Source organism: Macrobrachium rosenbergii, chromosome 1, assembly GCF_040412425.1.
Source record: "Macrobrachium rosenbergii isolate ZJJX-2024 chromosome 1, ASM4041242v1, whole genome shotgun sequence".
NCBI classification, from domain to species: domain Eukaryota; kingdom Metazoa; phylum Arthropoda; class Malacostraca; order Decapoda; family Palaemonidae; genus Macrobrachium; species Macrobrachium rosenbergii.
Window position 1 is genome coordinate 39,456,038 of NC_089741.1, and position 21,269 is coordinate 39,477,306.

General features: G+C 39.8%; 1 protein-coding gene across 1 annotated transcript in view; it reads left to right on the plus strand.

Moving 5' to 3' along the window:
* The window catches only part of stet (stem cell tumor), an 804,488-nt gene that overhangs the window by 167,918 nt on the left and 615,301 nt on the right, over positions 1-21,269 (plus strand). The window contains exons 3-4 of the mRNA XM_067132787.1: positions 13,594-13,647; positions 19,107-21,240. Of these exons, the coding sequence (XP_066988888.1) occupies positions 21,118-21,240 (123 nt within the window). The 5' untranslated portion in view covers positions 13,594-13,647; positions 19,107-21,117. The remainder of the gene's footprint in view (positions 1-13,593; positions 13,648-19,106; positions 21,241-21,269) is intronic.

Sequence of the window (21,269 nt, forward strand, 5' to 3'; positions counted from 1 at the left end):
TAAAGGGAGAAAGTGAGAAAGTGAATTTTTTAAAAGGGAGAAAATGATGAAGGTGGGATTTTTTAAAGGGAGACAGTATTGAATGTGAATTTTTTAAAGGGAGAAAGTGATGGTGGGATTTGTTTTGGGGAGAAAGTGATGAACATGTGATTTTGTTCTGGAAAAAGTGATGAAACTATGACGGACATTTGCAAATAAAAAATGGGATTAAAAAACGGGTCTCACCTGGTTGAAATTGATGATGAAGACAGTGGTGATATGATTGACACTTTAAAACCAGATCGGTTTAATCGTCAGTTTGATGAACGGCATTGAGTTGAAAGTTCAATTTCAAAAAGGGGAAAAGGACAGCGAGCGAATTGATGGCGTAAAGGATTGATGGCAGTTAGGGATGTGATAGTTAATCTGATTAAGTGGAAGATTGATTGTGGACTGAAACTTGGGGATTTTGTCAGTTGCTGGGAAGTAAATGTTTTCAGTTTTCTTTATCAGAACGTTCTCTCCATATAGGAGACTTGTACTTGAAATCCTAGATTTCCGTGATGTATAACTTCGTCTGCAGTAACATAATACTCTCTCTCTCTCTCTCTCTCTCTCTCTCTCTCTCTCTCTCTCTCTCTCTCTCTCTCTCTCTCTCTCTCTCTCTCTCTCTCTTAGCGCAAAATTGTCAGTAATATACTTAGTAAGAGAGGAAAGCTTGGTCAGTATCATGCTTGATGAGAAGAAGAGAGAGAGAAGAAGAAGAAGAAAGGAGAGGAAAACCACTTTAAAGGAAACTGGGCAGTATTATACAATAAGCATACATCTTAAAGCAAAGATAAGACCATTTATTCTAATGCTGCCTTCCATTTTTATTTTGTTCCTTGATATATTAACGGCCTATACACGGGGATACCACGAAAATGTATAGCACAAATGACATGTTTCGGCGGAAACCGGAAGTAGAAATACGCGGCTGCCGAGCCTCCGAAAATTCGCCCCCGCATTCAGACGGGCCCATAACACCAGATTCGATTAAATTCCCTCAAATTTGATTCCTTCCGCACTTCAAAGAGTCGAGTCCTGTGTATCTGGGTAGTGTATGCCCGCTGGAAATGGAGTTAACTTGTTAAAATGGACGGGGTTTGTTTGTTTTTCATTTTCGGGGGAAATAGTCGACGGCATTCGGACGCGTGGTTTCATGTCCGGAGCTCCGAGGATTGAGGAGCGTCGCGGATTGCCTGTGAATATTCCGCAGCTGGACCTTAATGTAGATGTAGACATATGTATACATCCTTATAAACACACATATACTTGTATGTTCCCTTGTATGCATTATCTTTCTGTCTTTCTGTAAATCTTGAGCTGAAAACCCTTATGGACAGAGTCAACAGACTTTAAAACCAAGAGAGAGAGAGAGAGAGAACCAGCCTGGAGAGAGAGAGAGAGAGAGTTATAGGAAAGAGAGATTACTTGAATAAATAAACATGAAAGAATAGAAAATAAAACCGATACACCTGAAGTTCAGGAGACGTCAGCAGCAGAGAGAAGGAAGGAATTTCCCCCTAGCTTAAATATTTTGAGATCAGAAGATTTTACACCTGTAAAAGGCAAACTATACCACGTTTTACTTGTAGCCAAGATAAGACTCCTAGCAAATTGAGTAGTATTAAACGTTATGCTAAAAAACGACACACCGTTTGCTGCATCAGCAACAGCCTGCCTAGTGCTGCGAGCAAAAACAGCAAAAACAGCTAGCAAAAACAGCGAGCAAAAAACAGCAGATTTTATGCAGCAAATATAATTAACTCACTTAATTCCTTTTACTTGATATTCCATTGACTCAGATGAGATTATATGAGAAGTATGGACGTTATGTGCTGTTAAAAAGTTCCTCATAGGACGAATGGGTATCGGTCTCAGCTAGCACTCTGCTGGTCCCGCGTTCGATTCTCCGACCGGCCAATGAAGGATTAGAGGAATTTATTTCTGGTGATAGAAATTCATCTCTCGGATTCCACAATAAGTTGTAGGTCCCGCTGCTAGGTAACCAACTGGTTCTTAGCCACGTAAAATAAAAATATTCCTTCGGGCCAGCCCTAGGAGAGCTGTTAATCTGCTCAATGGTCTGGGTTAAGCTAAGGTATACTTAACTTTTTCTTATGTGCTGTTAAAATGATTCAAGATGTTTCTTGGTAAACAGAACACCGACCCAGCCTTTTCTCTCGAGATCTTGGGAAGTAATTCGACAGGAGAGACAAACTAACAAATGGAAAATAATAATAGTAGAAGATAATACCAGATCTAGAAGCTGCAGTGGACAAGGATCTGACACCATGACAGAGTAATCCGAGATTGTAGATGTCCACTGAAAATGTCTTGACCAGCAAATGGAAAATAATCATTAAAGATAAAACAAGAAGCTTGGGAAAAAAACACCAGATCTTGGCTGTAGTGGACAAGAATCTAACCATGTGACAGGGTAATCCGAGACTGGAGATTCCCACTGACAATATCTTATACTGCCTATATATCTTATTTTTCCTTTTTCCCCTTAGCGGGGAAGACATCACGTGATCCCTCGGGAATTTCTGTTATATTACGTCTTCTCCCCCTCCCCCACCCCACCCCCCTTTTTTTCTATTCGCTGTCAGTGTTCGGTGCCTCCTCGGCCTCGTAATTACAAAGCTTCGGGTCCGCAGATTTATTTTTATTTTTTTTTTTTTTTTTTCAGGGGCCCCCATATCGAATCTTCCCCCCCTTGGATACTAGATATTGCCTGCGTTCTTTCGGTTTCCTTTTTGGCGTCTTGGTTTTCGAAGCCTGTGGGAAACAGTTGATACTTATTGTCTTTTTAGTTTTCTGGGAAAGAAAACTGTTGTAGCAACTGTCTGTCCGTCCTTTTCTGTCCGCCCTCAGGTCTTAAAAACCACTGAGGCTCGAGGGCTGCAAATTGGTATGTTGATCATCCACCCTCCATTCATCAAACGTACCAAATTGTGTTTTTTATGTTTTCGCGTATTTGCTTGAAAATGTAATTAATGTTTTCGCGTATTTGCTTGGAAATGTAATTATACATATCAGTATGTTTCAATTCAAACAGAGCAAACATTAGTAACGTGGGCGTGTATACTTTTGTTTGTATGCTATATATATATATATATATATATGTATATATATATATATATATATGTATATAATATATATATATATATGTATATATATATATATATATATATATATATATATATATATATATATATATATATATATATATATATATAGGTTACTAATAGAAAAAGTTTCTTTCAAACCATATACTTGATTCTGTGGTTTTGTTTTGAGGCCGAGGGAAAGAAAGGTGTGAATGTGAGCTTGTTATAAGTGCTATGATCTTCTAGACTGGGAAAGTATCGAATGAATTTTCACAGGGAAAACCTGTCAGCTGTCAGTATATTAACTAATCACGTTTCAGTTTAATTTTTTCGAAATGAATCCAGTTATGGGCGGGACTTCCGTGTAATTATACGAAACTGGCATCGCAAATTCGAAGGTCAGCTCCAAGATTCTGCAGTTTGCCTGCATGTAGGTAATGCCTGTGAAGAAAACAATGTCGGTTGGGGCAGTTTCTCTTGAGGATCGTCTGGCGAGTGATGGAATCCCGCTCTGGGATCGTCGCTCTATCCAGGAATTCATCTTTTTTTTTTTCCTAGGATTTTTATTAGGTGAAGGGATTTACTTCCTCTCGTTAGGATCGTCACTCAGATAGGAAGTCTATTTTTGGTCATTTTAGGATCGTCGCTCTTTCATTCGGATCGTACATCACTTAGGGAACTATCGCTTTTTGAAGTGTATTTCCCTTAAGGAATCTTCTTCTTTGGGATCGTGAACTCATTCTCAAGGGTCGTCAGAAAGTGAAGGGGGTTTCTTTATAGGATCGTTCCTTAGTAAAGATAATCAGTTTCCAGGATCATAACGCAATGAGAGAAAACTTTTCCTAGGATCGTCGTAAAAGCTAAGGAATCCATGTAGTATCGTCCTGCAATAAAGCGATTCCTTCATGAGGATCGTCCCTCAGTGAAGATAATCCATTTTTCTAGGATCGTAAGAAAATTAGAGAAAACTCTCTGTTCCAGGATCGTTCAACATTCACGGAATCTATTCATTATCATCTTGTAGTGAAAGGATATTTTGTGGGATCGTCCCTCAGTAAAGGGAATATCTCTCTCTCTCTCTCTCTCTCTCTCTCTCTCTCTCTCTCTCTCTCTCTCTCTCTCTGCAGGATCGCAGGCAGCCTTCCCATACCTTCCCCTAATATGAACTGACTTACCCCATACCCTCGGGGTGCAAGGATATCATATACAGGATTGGATACCTGTCTCGCATGGCCGTAGCCTGTGCTGTCAGGTATCCTGTTACGGCTTCTAAGGACTCCCCCCCCCTCCTCCTCCTCCTCCTCCTCCTACAACCCACAACCCCCACAACCCCGTTTCATTCATCCGTGAGGTGTAGGAGGGGAGCAGAGGTTGTGATCTGGAAATGTATGACATGTCTGAAGGTTATAATTCTCTCTCTCTCTCTCTCTCTCTCTCTCTCTCTGCTTGATTTTGTATTTTGTATTACATGTGAGCGTAGATAAAGCCTGCTATTATTGTGTGTGTGAAGATAAACCCTATTCATATGGAACAATCCCACAGACATTGACTTGAAATTCAGGCTTCCAAAGAATTATGGTGTTCTTAAGAACGAAGTTACAGAAGGTAATGGGAAATACAGAAAGAAGAGATCAGTTAGGAAAGAGATGCAAGAACAGAAAAAGTGAAAAAAAATTGTTCACTTTAGAAAGATTGAACCTTTTAAAAAGAACGAAAGAAAGGGGAAGAAGCTTTGTCGTTGCGTGACCTGAAATATCGCGAGGAATGTGCAGTCGCTTTTAATCAATAGGTCAGTTTCAGCGACTGAAGCCGACCGAAGCCTCCTCCAACCCGTGGTGCATTTGATGCAAAAATTGTTTGCGTGAATTTGTGAACGAAATACATATTTTTTCATGTGAAGGAATTGTTCTCTTCAAACGAATTTATTTTTTTTTTTTTGTCATGGCTTTTTGCTACTGAAAATACTTCAGGTAATGTTTTATGAAAACGAATTTCTTTCCAGGCATTCAGATGAAAAATATTTTATTCACGAACTTTTACAAACGAAATTAATTATATATTTTCCTTGATTTTGTGGCAACGAATTTCTTTATATTTTTTTTTTTTTTGTCGGATGGATGGAAAATATTTTATTCACGAGTTTCATATAGAAACTACTAAGTATATATTTGTTCTCGTTTTTCGTATACAGCAAGCATTTTAAGCAGAGATTTTCAGGAAGAAAACCGTTTTATTTAAACTAAAAGGTTTAACTGGGGAAACAGTTAGTTTAAAAATGTGAAGGAGAAGGAGGAGAGAGAGAGAGAGAGAGAGAGAGAGAGAGAGAGAAAGGAAAAGATAAAGAAGAAAAAATTGAAGAGAAGAAAAGAAAATAAAAAGAGAGAGAGATAGGAAGAAAAAGACAGAAGAAAAAAATGATTGGAAAAAGACAGAGAAAGAAAGAAATTGAAAAAAGACAGAAAAATAAAAAGAGAAAGAAAGAGGAAAAATAAAGAGAGAAAAGACAAGAGAGATAGAAATTGACAAAGAAGAAAAGAAAATGAAATTGAAGAGAAAGAAAAGAAAAGAGAGAGAAGAGGAAAAAGAAAACAATTTAGCAAACGACCAAACCTCATCCATCGCAAGCAAGTGACCTGAACAAAAAATGTAAAGGAAAAAAGCTAAAATAAAAAAATAAAAAAAGCCCTTAAAACTTGCGTGTGCGTGGACCTCCCCCTCCCCTCCTTTCCTCCCTCCTTCCTCCCTCCCTCCTTCCCTTCACCTGTCTTCATGGGATCCAGGCACGCGAAAGTTCCCATTCCCGTTCCCTCCTCCCCTGTTTGATAACAGGTCACAATCGCCCTTTCTCTGTTATTAAGGGTTTAAGCAGGTGATGGATGACTTGGGTCTCTGTTTATGATATTCGTGTTTGTTGTTAAAGCCCCTCCGTCTTGCCTCCATGTTGGCCTTATGCTGGCTGCCTGTCACCAAAGGCAACAATTGCTGTTTCTTCTCTCTCTCTCTCTCTCTCTCTCTCTTTGGGTAATTGTTTCTCGTCCCTCTCTCTCTCTCTCTCTCTCTCTCTCTCTCTCTCTCTCTCTCTCTTAGTTGCTCTTTGATGGTAATTGTTTTGCACGTCTCTCTCTCTCTCTCTCTCCTCTCTCTCTCTCTCTCTCTCTCTCTCTCTCTCTCTCTCTCTCTCTAGAGGTTTTATACCTCTTTTGGTAATTGTTTTCACCTCTCCTTAGATTCTCTCTCTCTCTCTCTCTCTCTCTCTCTCTCTCTCTCTCTCTCTCTCTCTCTCTCTCTCTCACCTCTCTCTCTCTCTCTCTCTACTCTCTCTCTCTCTCTCTCTCTAGAAGTTTATACCTCTTTCAGTATTTTATCTTACATCTCTCTCTCTCTCTCTCTCTCTCTCTCTCTCTCTCTCTCTCTCTCTCTCACTAGAGGTTTAGTAACTCTCAGTAATTGTTTCACCTCTCTCTCTCTCTCTCTCTCTCTCTCTCTCTCTCACTAGAGGTTTAGTAATTCTCTCGGTAATTGTTTTCACCTCTCTCTCTCTCTCTCTCTCTCTCTCTCTCTCTCTCTCTCTCTCTCTCTCTCTCTCTCTCTCTCTCTCTGTAATTGTTCCACTTCTTAGGTAAATTTGTTGGCGGTACATTGTTTGTTGTTTGTTTGTCCTGAGGCTGCAAATGTTTGGAAATTCTCAAGCTGCAAAATATTTGGCAGGAAGTTGTTAATTTCTTACAAGGGTAAGATTTCGGAGAGGAGAATAATTTTCTTTAAATTATATAATTTTCAGATGCGAAATTATTAATAATTGCTGTGAAAATATAATTGTTTCATGGAAAAATTTTAAAATTTCCATTGCAAAATTCTCAGTTGGAAAATTATTAATAATTACAAGTAGACAATAATTATTTTACTAACGATTATTCTAAATTTCCATTGCAAAATATTCAGATGGAAAATTATTAATAATTACAACTAGACTATAATTGTTTTATGGAAAATTGTTCTAAATTTCCATTGCAAAATGTTTAGAATAGGACCTCCTTCAAAAAGGTATTCTAGCCACTAACCAATATTTCCCCAAGACTGATACAGTCTGGGGGAGGAAAATTGTTATTGATGACCTCCTTCCATAATTTCTTCATTCCCTCCCCTACCCCTTCCACCCCCAACCTTTAACGCAAATTACTGAATATTATCGAAGATAATTCCCCCACGTTGTCTGCCAAGCGTTTTGGTGCAATGGTTATTAGCTTTTCAGTGCCTTGTTCTTCCCTCCCCCTTCCTCCTTTGAAAGATATGATATAGTGTCCGCAGCTTTGTGGCTTAGTGTTGCTGTTCATCATATGGGTTCCCCCAAATCGCCTTCGGACACGGAAGGCTTGATTGGATTTCCAGAATAGCGTCTGGAACGCGTCTGGAATACAGAGCATCATGTTCTGGAATATTCGTTATACCTGGTGTGCCTCTTGAATGTGGGTATCATTTCCGTCTGGGGTATAAGGTCTTTGGTATGCTTTGGAAAAATATGGAGCCTGGAATCATTCTGGAATACAGAGCGCCACATTCTGGAATATTCATTATACCTGGTATGCCTCTTTGCATATGAGCATCATATGCTTCTGGGATACAGTGTCTTTGGTATGTTTTTGGAATGTAGTGACTTGTTGTTTGCCTCTGGAAAATAGCCCTGGAATCATTCTGGAATTAGAGCACCTGACATTGTGGAATGTTCAGTATACTTGGTATGCTCTTTGAATATAAACATCATATGCTTCTGGGATATAACGCTTGTGGTATGCTTTTGGAATGTAGTGACCTGTGGCATGCTTCCGGAAAATAGAGCCTGGAATCACCTGGAATTAGAGCGTTCGACATTCTGGAATATTCATTGTACCTGGTATGCTCTTTGCATATGAACATCATATGCCTCTGGGATATAACGCCTGAGATATGCTTTTGAAATGTAATGACTTTTGGAAAATAGAATCTGGAATCACTCTGGAATTAGGGCACACTTGACATTCTGGAATAGCCTATGATATCTGCGATATGTGGCTGGAACATAGGCTGTAGTGGCTTGTGGCACGCTTCCAGAAAATAGGACCTGGGCTCATTCTGGAATTAGAGTACTAGGCGTGTTTCTGGAAACTAATGTCTGTAATATGCGTCTGGAATATAAGGCCTGGAATGCTGGAATCCAGTGCGAAATCTGTTCCTGAGTGCCGGACCTGATATACCGTCGAGGGTTCCTTGTGGATTATTATAGAACCCTGTTTGCCTCAGGAATATATTCTCTGATATATTTCTAGATCACAGCGCCTTGTAATCTCCCGACAGCAGGTGCGCAACGCTAAGAAGATATCACCGATAATGCTTACGAACACAGTACGCATTGGCGTGTCGTGTGTGCGTGTGTTTGTGTGTGTGTGTGTGTCTGTGTCTGTGTGTGTGCTCACGTGGTAGATTGTTAGAGCGGGCTATGCGAGCTTTAGCTGATAATTTTACATGATTTGGTTACAGGGTTTCAGCAGTGTTATTGAAAGCTAAAGAAACTTTTAAGATTCTGTCCTTCAGTTTCAGGTAGAACCTGGAAAGTATTTTATATATATATATATATATATATATATATATATATATATATATATATAATAATAATAAGCACATACCACATACATACTATGCACCATAGGTGATAAAATTAGACTGGTTATAGGTCCTGACAAAATTTCGACTTTGGTTATAGGCCCTGACCGGTTTCGACTTTATTTCCAAGCCATAAGCGTTAATGCCTTGGCAACAAAGTCGAAACCGTTCAAGACCCGGTATACTCTCTCTCTTATTTTTTCACACTTGTTGATGTGTGGTAAACAAATCATGTATTAATGAAGTTATAATCAATACATGTGCATATATGTAAAAATGTGTTTGTGTATGTATTCGGATGTGGTTTCATAATCTCATATGTGCAACATCATCTATAGATTCTGTTATGTAAGGAATACTTATTTCTTTCTTGAAGTTATTGACTGTAACAAATTGATAGGTTCATAAATATATATATATTGGATGTACTCCGCAATTTTACAATTACTGTCTCCATAAATCTTGCCTGAGCATGCGCGCCAAATTTGAGATATTTTAGTGTGTATTATGTATTGATGTATACATTTAAAACACACATTCCCATAACCTCTGTATTTGATTTGACAGTGAAAAGAGGGCGTTGGAGCGGTTGGACAGCGAGATAAAGAGACCCAGAAAATAATGAGGTGAAGTACAAGGATCTAAAGGTGGAACTGGGAGAAAACCAATAATTGCACTAAGGAAATATTAGTCAGAGAGGAGAGAGAGAGAGAGAGAGAGAGAGAGAGAGAAAGAAATCACAGAGACACAGAGAATAACCAAGACAGAAGACACGACACAAGAAGCTAGCCAGGAGAGAGAGAGAGAGAAGAGAACCACGACACAGAACATCAGGAAGAGAGATAACCAAGAAGAGAGAGAGAGAGAGAGAGAGAGAGAGAGAGAGAGAGGGGAGAGAGAGACCTAGCGATATCCTTTAACTGAAAGTTCTGGTTCCATCAGAGGTTGAACAACAAGACTGAAGAGACTGGGAAAATATATAATGTAAAAAACACTAAAAAGTGGGGTTGCAGCAAACGCCCTTTTGGTAATGCTTACAGTGCACCACATGAGTTTCACTGACGGCACTACCTTCCTACGGGGATAAATTTTCGAGTTTTCGGTAAGATGATGTACTGGGCAAATTATGTAAGGGTAAACTTACCGAAGTGGTTTATGGGAATGCGTGGGTCCGTCCCCTTAAGGTAGGCGGAAATTGGCCCTAGATTACTTCATTTGTCTATCGATCCCCAGTGATGCAGAGTGTCGGAGATAGGAGGAGGAGAGAGGAGAGAGAGAGAGAGAGAGAGAGAGAGAGAAGAGGTTCATTTACCCACCGTTGTATCAAGTGCATTTTAATATTTATATATTTTTATATTTATTTGTATATATATTTATTTTGTATAGGAAAAATAAAGACATGAAAAAGAGAGAGAGAGAGAGAGAGAGAGAAGAAACGCCTGTACCCCCAAGCTAAATAATGACAGTAATTATTTTGGAAAATCCAAATATTTGTTGTAGGAGGAAGTCCGGCCCTTTAGAAAAAAGGGGGTCGGCGACTGTTGTTGATTATTGTTATTTGTACAAGAGTTCACGGATATCAAAGGGCAAATGGCAAAGGGGTAATGGACATGAGGAGGGGAGGCAGGGGATGGGCAGCCGAGAGCGATCGATGGTCAGTACACAAAGTAAATTTTTTTGTTGTTCCTGTCGCGGTTGTTCTGCACTTTGGGGATTTTTTTGTTTTATTTTATCTCTTTTAGTTTGCAGCTGTTTTTGTTTTTGTATTGCTTTGTTTGTTTACAAACACACACATGCAATATATATATATATATTATATACATGTATGTATATATGTATATATACATATACACATGCAATATATATATATATATATATATGTATATATATATATATATATATATATATATATATATATATATATATATATATATATATATATATATATATATACACGTACATGTTATAAGCGTATGCATTTGTTCCCTTACACACTTCATGCACCTGTTACATACATACATTCACATAAATAAATTTATATTACAGTTTTTTCATGATCACAAATGGCAATTCCACCTTGACGAATATTTTCCATAAAATCAGTATTAAGTTATAAAATCCGCCCAAAAAATCGTACAGCAGTTCAGAAAATAGACGCTCACTTAGCAATGTGTAAGAAATTGATATATCTCTCCTGTCCAGCCAGAAGTTCCCAGGGACGTGCCCTTTGAAAAATAGAAATGCTTCGAGACTTATTCCTCAGGAGGGCCAGTCAATTTGGGGTGTACGTATCGCTGACCCAGCAGTTCGTCTCTCTGACCTCTAAATGGTGTGCTTTGTATCTTTCTTACGTGGCCTAACTCTCTCTCTCTCTCTCTCTCTCTCTCTCTCTCTCTCTCTCTCTCTCTCTCTCATGATGTGATAAGTGGAAGCTTTAAAACAAAATTCCTAGCTTAGGTTTGATGTGAACTGATTTTGTGACTGAGAAACTTAAACGAAAATCACAATATTATCCAAAGGTATAAGAGAGAGAGAGAGAAAAGAAGAAGAAAGAAGAAAGAAAGAGAGTCCAATTTTAACTGGTTGCAGCATTTATTTAGTGTCTCAGCATCATAGCAAAAGTAAAAATTGTGTGTGTGTGTGTGTGAGAGAGAGAGAGAGAGAGAGAGAGAGAGAGAGAGAGAGAAATTCCTATTTACAACTGGTCGCAGCATCCATTTAAGTGTCCAACATCGTAAATAAAACAGACAGAGAGAAGAGAGAGAGAGAGAAGATATCCATTTACAACTGGTTTCAAGGCATCCATTCACAGTACCTCAGCGTTTGAAGCAACAGCGCAAAGCGACGTCAGAGAGAGAGAGATCCGCATACCCCATTTGTGTCTGACTCAGGTGTAAGCCAATTGGCAGGTCCTTCCTTCCCGAACACGCCTGGACAATGTCACATCATTAGCATCTGGAAATCAATATCATAAAGAGTACAGGCACGGTTGCCAGAGGGGCTCTTTGATGACTCTCAATCAATAAAAGCAACGGCTGAAGGGGGTGGGGTGGGGTTGGAGTGGCCATTCATACGTCTATGGCGAGCAGTATGTTGTGAGCAATGCTTTGTATAGGGCGAGCAGTTCTGCATGCGGTGAGCGGTACTTATGAGTAGAGCAATGCTGTATGGGGCGAGGAATGCTGTATGGGAGTGAGCAACACTGTATGAGGCGAGCAATACTGTATGGGATGAGCAATACTGTATGGGGTGAGCAATACTGTATAGGGCAAGCAAAAATGTATGGGCGGGTAATACTGTATGGGGTGAGCAATACCGCACAGGGTGAGCAATAATGTATGGGATGAGCAATGCTGTATGGGCAAGCAATTCTGCATGCGGTGAGCAATACTGTATAGGGTGAGCAGTGCTGTATGGGGTGAGCAATACTGTATAGGGCGAGCAATGATTTATGGGGTGAGCAGTTTTGTATGGGGCGAGCAATACTGTATGGGGTGAGAATACTGTATGGAGTGAGCAATACTGTATAGGGTGAGCAGTACTGTATGGGGTGAGCAATACTGTAGGGGGTGGGCAATGTTGTATTGGCATGAGCAATACTGTATGGAGTGAGCAATACTGTATGGGGTGAGCAATACTGTATGGGGTGAGCAATACTGTATGGGGCAGGCAATACTGTATTGGCATGAGCAATACTGTATTGGCATGAGCAATACTGTATGGGCGAGCAATACTGTATGGGGTGAGCAATGCTGTATGGGGCGACCAATATCGAACCCCTTATACGAGCTTATCTCATTAAGAGTTCCGTTCCATTCCTCCCTTCCTCCATTAACGGATGTGCGATGAAAACAATAAATGTATACAGTACACATTTATACATCCAGGAGCCGTAGGCCTGTAGGCCTAAGCCGCCTGTAAAACGCGACAGGAATCGATAGACAGATAGATAGATGGACAGATAAAGGGGGAAGAGAGGAAAGGGGAGAGACCTGTCATTATTATTATTTGGCATAAAATATTGTCGTGCGCACTTTCACAGTTTGCTCATAAGCGATAGGCCTACTGTACTATACTCTCTCTCTCTCTCTCTCTCTCTCTCTCTCTCTCTCTCTCTGTGTGTGTGTGTGACTGGACTGGATTTTGTTGGTATTGTTTAAGACGCTGAGACGCGATACGTGGATGCCTGAACCAGTTCTAAATTGGGTTTCTCTCTCTCTCTCTCTCTCTCTCTCTCTCTCTCTCTCTCTCTCTCTCTCTCTCTCTATGACATTAGTTGTTGATTAAAAGGCTGAGACACAATCTCTGACTCTTGTTCAGTTTTAGCAGTGAGAGTTTGTAAGCGGACGTCACTTTTTTATTTTAAAGGTTACGCATATTCGAAAGTAAATCATTTCCCTTTAAAGAAAAGCAAATGTTTACAATAGTTTGTTTGCAAATATGAACGCCATCTACGAGTTAATTGAAAATGCTATTTCTACTCAAGTTTTTGTTTCACGCAAAATGTTTTGTAATTGCATTGAATTGGCAAAATTTCTTTTCACGCAAATATATCGTTTTTTTTTCATGACGACCCAAATTTGCCATCTCGTTGTTTTGTATCTTTTGCAAACGTATTGCCTGGTTTTGCATTTGCGTTACTACCCCCTGTATTTACGTCATTCACTTAAAGTTAGTTAAAACACTATATCTTTCGCTCGAGTTTCTATATGTTGACCAACGAAGGGTTCAGGTGATTACTATAAAATTAATTATGAAATAAAAATAAATTTTTTTAATCTGTTTAATTTTTTCAACACGCTATGTTCTTATTTATTTTCAGATCGAGAGCACACGATGTTGGCTGCATAGGCAAAAAAAATCATCCGTAATGAAGGTAAGAGAGAGAGAGAGAGAGAGAGAGAGAGAGAGAGAGAGAGAGAGAGAGAGAGAGAGAGAGAGAGAGAGAGAATACTTATAATTTAGCTGCCAGGGAGATAGCTATTTTTTTATAGTTTAGTTTTGGCATAGTGTGTGTGAGAGAGAGAGAGAGAGAGAGAGAGAGAGAGAGAGAGAGAGAGAGAGAGAGAGAGAGAGAACCCAGCAAACCAAAAGCGCCACGGTAAAGCCAGGAACATCAGCGGGTAAAAATAATACATTGGAATAGTCATACTTTGAATACACAAAACCTCTTTATATGCCCATCAATTTTATTATTATTATTATTATTATTATTATTATTATTATTATTATTATTATTATTATTTACATCTTAATTGCTTCACCTCATGCCGAGAAAATGTGTTAGGGTTAAAGCTTAATCCTGCAAATCTCATTACATAGCGAGAAATACGACTCATTATTATTGTGCTGTGACGACAGATCGGCGTCTCTGTAACTAAATACTTGGAAGGGGGGTTGAGGAGAGAGAGGAGAGAGAGAGAGAGAGATTGGGTGACACGGATGAGTCTCACCTAATTAAAACTGTATGAGAGAGAGAGAGAGAGAGAGAGAGAGAGGAGAGATGGCGGTTGGCGTGGTTATGTTATGTATTTGTGCGTGTGTGTGTTTGTTAGAGAGAGAGAGAGAGAGAGAGAGAGGGTTATTTTTTTAGCTTGGAGAGAGAGAGAGAGAGAGGTTTATAACTTTTAAACACACAGAGATACCTATTTCCTATTTTTCTTATTTTGTGTGTGTGTGTGTGTGTGTGTGTGTGTGTGTGAGAGAGAGAGAGAGAGAGAGAGAGAGAGAGAGAGAGAGAGGTTAATAACTTTTAAACACATAAAGATAGCTATTTCCTATTTTTCTTATTTGTGTGTGTGTATGTGTGTGTAGAGAGAGAGAGAGAGAGAGAGAGAGAGAGAGAGAGAGAGAGAGAGAGAGAGAGAAAGGTTTATAATTTTTTAACGCATATAGATGGCTATTTCCTATTTTTCTTTGTGTGTGTGTGTGTGTGTGTGAGAGAGAGAGAGAGAGAGAGAGAGTAGCTTAATGACTTTCGCACTTTAACAGAGAGAGAGAGAGCAGGTTTCAAGTTTCGCATCTTGACAGGAAACAGATATCCCTTTTTTTTCATCATCATTCTTTCATTATCTCTATCTTGTGCAAAGTACTAATAAATCTTTAATATTAGATTTCAATACATTATCCCTTTATCACTATTCCCTCGATTAAACAAGTAAAAATGTGCCGAAGTTTCTTCGGCGCAATCGAGTTTTCTGTACTTCGTATAATCAAGGCCAGAGAAAATAGATATATATTTCGGTGGTCTCGGTATAATGCTGCATGAGCCGCGGCCCATGAATCTTTAACCACGGCCTGAGGGTGTCGTGGCTTATATCGTTGCCAGACGCACGATCATGGCTAACTTAAACCTTAAATAAAATAAAAACTACCAGGGCTAGATGGCTGCAATTTGGTATGTTTGATGATCGGAGGGTGGATGATCAACATACCAATTTGCAGCCCTCTAGCCTCGGTAGTTTTCAAGATCTGAGGGCGGACAGAAGAAGTGCGGACGGACAGACAAAGCCGGCACAGTAGTTTTCTTTTCAGAAAACTAAAATGAATAAATAAATAAATGAATACGAATAAATAAATAAATAACTAAATAAATAAATTTGGGGCGTACGTTCAAAGCGATGCCACCAAATTGGCTACATTATAATACCCTTGTTTTGAAGACACCTTTCACCGGTCCCCGGATTGAAAAGGTTTTTGTCGTTGTATCTTTTTTTAATTTTGGCGTTTCTCATTAATAAAGGAAATTTTTAAAAGTGGAATATATATATTGCGATCAATATGGGCTGTGTATTCATACCTTGGGTTGTAATTCAGGCTTTGTGTGTTACTGTGTGTGTGTGTTTGTGTGTGTGTGTGTGTACGTGTGTACGTGTGTATGTGTGTGCGTGGTGAAGGATGATTTACTACTGTAGCTGTGGTGTATGGGGAAATAAATTTAAAGGTTAGAATATATTTTAAATTTTTCTTTGACATGCTGAATTGCTGCTAAAAAGTATATGCACATAAAATTGCGTATTTGAATGATTATACCAGAATTACACAGAATAATTACACATAGATTCACACAGACAATTGAATATATATATATATATATATATATACACGTCAGTATATATAATGTATATTATTACTAATATATATATATATATATAATATATATATATATATATATATATATATATACATATACATACATATAGTGTGTATATATAATATATATATTAATTCCCGAAAGTATAAGGTGATTCTCCAGCTTTGAGTATTGAAGTAACATTAGTTAGTTACAGATAAGTGGCTACGTACCTCCAAGCGTATCGAATGACCTAACCTTCCAAAATATCGAAATGTTCCCAAAATAATGTTACAAGATTTCAGATCCCCCCCGTTACCCAAAGCCTCTGCCTCCCCTCCCCTTGTCCCCCGATAAAAATAAAGCTTAATAAAACCTTCATAAAGTCACATAGCCAAATATAGTTAGGATATCGACTTTATTCCCTGACGTAGTGATATATATAAAAAGATTCGCTATCAGGCCACGTATGGGTCCCCCCCGCCCCACACACTTCCCTCCTCTCTCTCTCTCTCTCTCTCTCTCTCTCTCTCTCTCTCTCTCTCTCTCTCTTCCCCGATATGGCGATCATTACGCTAATAGCCATTCCGTGTATTAAGCCTCTAAGCAAAGGCGCTTTTGCGCACTTCTTTGTTCTTTTGTTATTCGTGTGGCGCTCCCAGCCTTCGGCTACGCGGGCTTAATGGCTCTCTGATCATGTAGGCACTCGAAACTGTTTTGCTCTCTCTCTCTCTCTGTCTCTCTCTCTCTCTCTCTCTCTCTCTTGACTTTTTATCGTATTTAAGTAATGGTTTACCTGCATTTTGATAATGTGTTTTCTCTCTCCTCTCTCTCTCTCTCTCTCTCTCTCTCTCTCTCTCTCTCTCTCTCTCTCTCTCTCTCACACACACACATATTTAAGTAATGGATTTATGCATTGTGACACACACACACTCACTCTCACAATCTCTCTCTCTCTCTCTCTCTCTCTCTCTCTCTCTCTTCTCACAACTTTTATCATATTTAAGTAATGGTTTACATGCATTTGATATGTGTTTTACCTCCCTCTCTCTCTCTCTCTCTCTCTCTCTCTCTCTCTCTCTCTCTCTCTCTCTCTCTCTCTCTCTCTCTCTCTCTTCTCTTTTCTTGAATGCCCACATGTAAAACAAAAATAAAACTGGGTGGGGAAGAGAAATAGTAATAATAATAATAATAATAATAATAATAATAATAATAATAATAATAATAATAATAATAATAAACTTTAGTTTCTCTCTCTCATTCGTACGATTTTACCTTTATTTACTAAAAGGGAAAATTAATTTTTGCACTCTCTTATGTACGTATGTAAATATTTCTTCTAAAATACTTACATTGGAGATAAACATATATTTCATATATATATATATATATATGATGGAAAAATATATATATTATTTGATATTGAAAAATATTTTTTTTTCTTATTATTTCCGGTTATTAAAAAATTTTCCCTGTCTAAAACACTGGCAATTTAAACGTTGTTGCAAAGGACCCTGTTTAATATTCACGTCCTGTTATAATTATTTACAGCAAAGTTAATTGTTAACATTTTTTCTTTCGTCCCTTATAATTTTTTTTTCTGTTCCCCTTTGATATATCTTCCAACATATGCGCCATTAAAAACATCTCCCCTGTTTATGTTATCGTAAAATATTGGGAATATGTTTTTTTTTTTTTTATAATTTCTTGAGACAATTTTCTGCTTTGTCCCCTTCGTGCCGTCAAGTTATATAATATTTAAAAATAAAAGTGATTAAACTCTTCTCTCTCTCTCTCTCTCTCTCTCTCTCTCTCTCTCTCTCTCTCTCTCTCTTTCACTAAGGTATTCAAGACAATCTCTCTCTCTCTCTCTCTCTGGTTCTCTGACATCTTTCACTAATGTATATGGTTAGCTGACGTCTTCTCTCTTTCTCTCTCTCTCTCTCTCTCTCTCTCTCTCTCTCTCTCTCTCTCTCTCTCTCTCTCCTTACGTAATTAATAACTGATCCCTTTATTTCCTTTAATGTACAGTTAATCCCTCATTAAACGAAAATCCTTCCCCTTGCCAAGTCGTTAGTTTATGATTAATCGTCATCCCTTTATTCATCCTCTTCTTCTATGGCCCTGCTCTCTCTCTCTCTCTCTCTCTCTCTCTCTCTCTCTCTCTCTCTCTCTCTCTCTCTCTCTCTCTCTCTCTCTCTCTCTCTTCATTTACTCTTTGTTTTGACAACTGATTACCTGTTCAATGAGAATTCTATTAATATGTATCAAGATGTTTTTGTAAGGATGATTAAAACCTCCCTTCCTGTCGTATCGCTTTCTTTTTTTTTTATTTATCTTCCTATAATCTCTCTTCCTCGAGTCTTCCTTCTTCCCAGAATATTAATATTCCTAAAGTAATTTAAAATCACCGGTAGATTGGTTCTCAAAGGAAAGTGAGAACTGAAGGAGGGTGAAGTTAGAGAGGTTGGATAGCTAACGAGGCAGAGACTTGTGGGAATACAGGAAAGAAAGGACAGAGAACAGTGCATCTTGGGGTCAAACGGACACTGCAAAGAACCTTCAGTAATTGCCTACAGTGTGCCACATAAGGCACTTTTAGGCTTTTCTCCCTAATGCCTGGTGTTCTTAACGCCTTTGTTAGGACGAAATCGGATTTTCAAAGCCTGCGCCCCCTTAGGGGGGTTAGTGCCGTCAGTGCACCTCGTGCGGTGCACTGTAGGCATTACTTAAGGTTCTTTGCAGCGTGCCTTCGGCCCCTAGCTGCAGCCCCTTTCGCTTCTTTTACTGTACTTCCTGTAATATTCTCTTTCTTCCCATCTTGTTTTCCACCCTCTCCTAACAATTGATTCAGAGTGCAACTGCTTTGAGGTTTTCCTCCTGTTACGCCTTTCAGACTTTTACTGTCAGTTTCCGTTTCAGCGCTGAATGACCTCATAGGTCCTAGTGCTTGGCCTTTGGCCTAAATTCTATATTCAATTCAATTAGAAGCCTACGCAGGGAGAAAAAGAGAATATTAGAAAGATATAAATTGTATTTTCATTTCACTGGAATTACCGGGTGAAATTTGCTTGTGAGTGTATGAAACTGCATAAAGATGTCATGTTATTTGCTTGCGTGCTATTGCATTAAATTGCTTTTGTTTGTGTGAGTTTGTGTTTGTATGTGTATACTGATTCATATTAAATCTTGTTTGTGAATATATCATTGCCACTTGACTGTGTAAATATTAAACACTAATTGATTTTGTCTTCTGTTTACAGAAAATTAACCTGAAACCCCGCATCGAGAAGAATGACAAAAGGTTGAATCTCACCAAATTTGTCTTTATTAAGTAAATTTAGATAAGGACCACCAACTCTGGAGCTAAGACCCTGATCTTAGAGATATCCGTGAGTTTAAAAGCAAGGCTTCTCTTTCTAACTTCAAAAAAAAAAAGTTAGAGATAAGAAGAATCGAAACGAGTGACCAAACATAAAAAAAATGAACTTTGTTAAGCTACAAAGGACTGATTGTTATACTGATTGGCACAGGTTAATTGGCACTGAAGGACTGAGAAGGTGATTGTGTGTAATTGGTGTTTGAAATTCAGTGACTTTCTAGTGGCATTTATCAATATTTATTTGGATCGTTGTATTTATACATTCCTGTTCAAAGCTTGCACCAAATTACGTAGCATTCCAGTGTTATTTGTAACTTCGGTAACTGCAGCATGAGTTTTCCAAAGTGAATGAACTTGTACGACGAACTTAAACCCTGAGGTTTAACCTGAGTGAACTCTGAAGTTACGACTATGACCAAGCAATTAGCAATGCCAGAGAGACGTCATCGCATGATTTGTGAAAGCGCAAATACGAGTCATGCTGCGGAAGAGACTGACGAACGCCATGCTTTGACGAACGCTTCGGTCGGAGTCTGATGACCAGAGAAGATCCGTCGATGCGTATCGTCAGATGACGCGACCCGGATTGGTGCCTTTGTCGTCCAGATTGCTGAGGTGCCTCTTGCTGTAACTGGTTCTACATTTGCTAATCTTCTAATCTCCTTCTTCTGCCTCTGTTTTCCTCGTATTTCCACGCGTCTCATATTCAGTGTCTTATCGCAGTGCCCCGCTTAGTGTTGTGAAGTCGGCATTTCACTTGCAACACGAGAGTGCGTCTGTGTGTGTTCATTGTAAATTCTTCGTCATTGTAAGTTCCTATAGAGTGCGTCTCGTTGCTGCTGCTGTTCAAATAGCGAGGTTTAAGGTCCATTTGCTTGGTATTTTTAAAAGGAGGGTTGGTAAAACCATCTTGGTGTGAACTCGAGAGTGAATCGCAAGCCACCCACCCACCCGTAGGTCAAGGAAGATAGTGTTTTTTTAGACTTAAGGGAAACGTGTTATGGTGCTAATCACGAAAGCTAGTGCTAACAGGTGTAAGTTTAGTAGGACCTAGTAAAGTTTTAGAGGTTAAGGGGAACTTTGTGTGAATATTCGTTTCGCAATTCTCTCTGAAGACTCGGAAAGAACTTTTTGAGTTGTGCTTGAACTTTGTTTTCAAAAGGTCGTATGGATTTTATTTCTGATGAGTGAAATAATCTAATGCGAGTTTGTGAAGGAGTGAAGAGTAATCAGACCTGAGACTTCAGAAGCATTGCCGCGTAGCTGTTGGGACGCGGACGTCGCCCTGACTGTCCATAGCTCTTAACCATCACTGCCATTAAGTGACTTATCCCAAAATGGTGCGAGTCTCCTGGGGCGGCGAAGTGGTCGCTCCCGACCTCGCGTTACTGCGAACGATGGGGAACCTTGGCCGGGGCCGGCGACCACCGCCCCCTTCAGCATGGGCGCCACGCCCACGGCCAGTTCCACGCCTCCAACCATAACACCCACCACATCCGACACGCCCTCTGAAACGCCCACCATTTCGCCGGCGCCCACTTTGTCCACGCCCCCTACCATATCCCCGCTGCCTCGGGCGCCCACGGCCATCGTCGAGGGGCTCTCCGACCGGAGACGAGAGCGCCGTCTCGACCTCCTTCTCCGACGACCACCGGTCGCTGCGGGACGACCTGCGCGACGACCTGAGCTCCCCGCGCCCCCGCTCGGCGGAGGGCAAGTTCCTCAAGATCGACGACGACAACAACAACTCGGGAAACGGTAACAGCGGCGACATCACCATCAGCAAGGAAGAGTACAAGCGCTACCTGGCGCTGACCAGTTTGGATTCCAAGGCCGGGCCCTCGAAGCCGGTGCCCAGCGCCCCTCCTCCGGAGGACGACATCCTGGGGTCCATGGATCGCATGATCGCCACCCTCAGCGATCTCGAGGACGACCTGGAACCCATCGACGGCGTGGAGACGGAGTCGGACTCCGACAGCGACGAGGCCGAGGCCAGGCGGGAATTGCTGACTGATGTGAGTGTGCTCTCTCTCTCTCTCTCTCT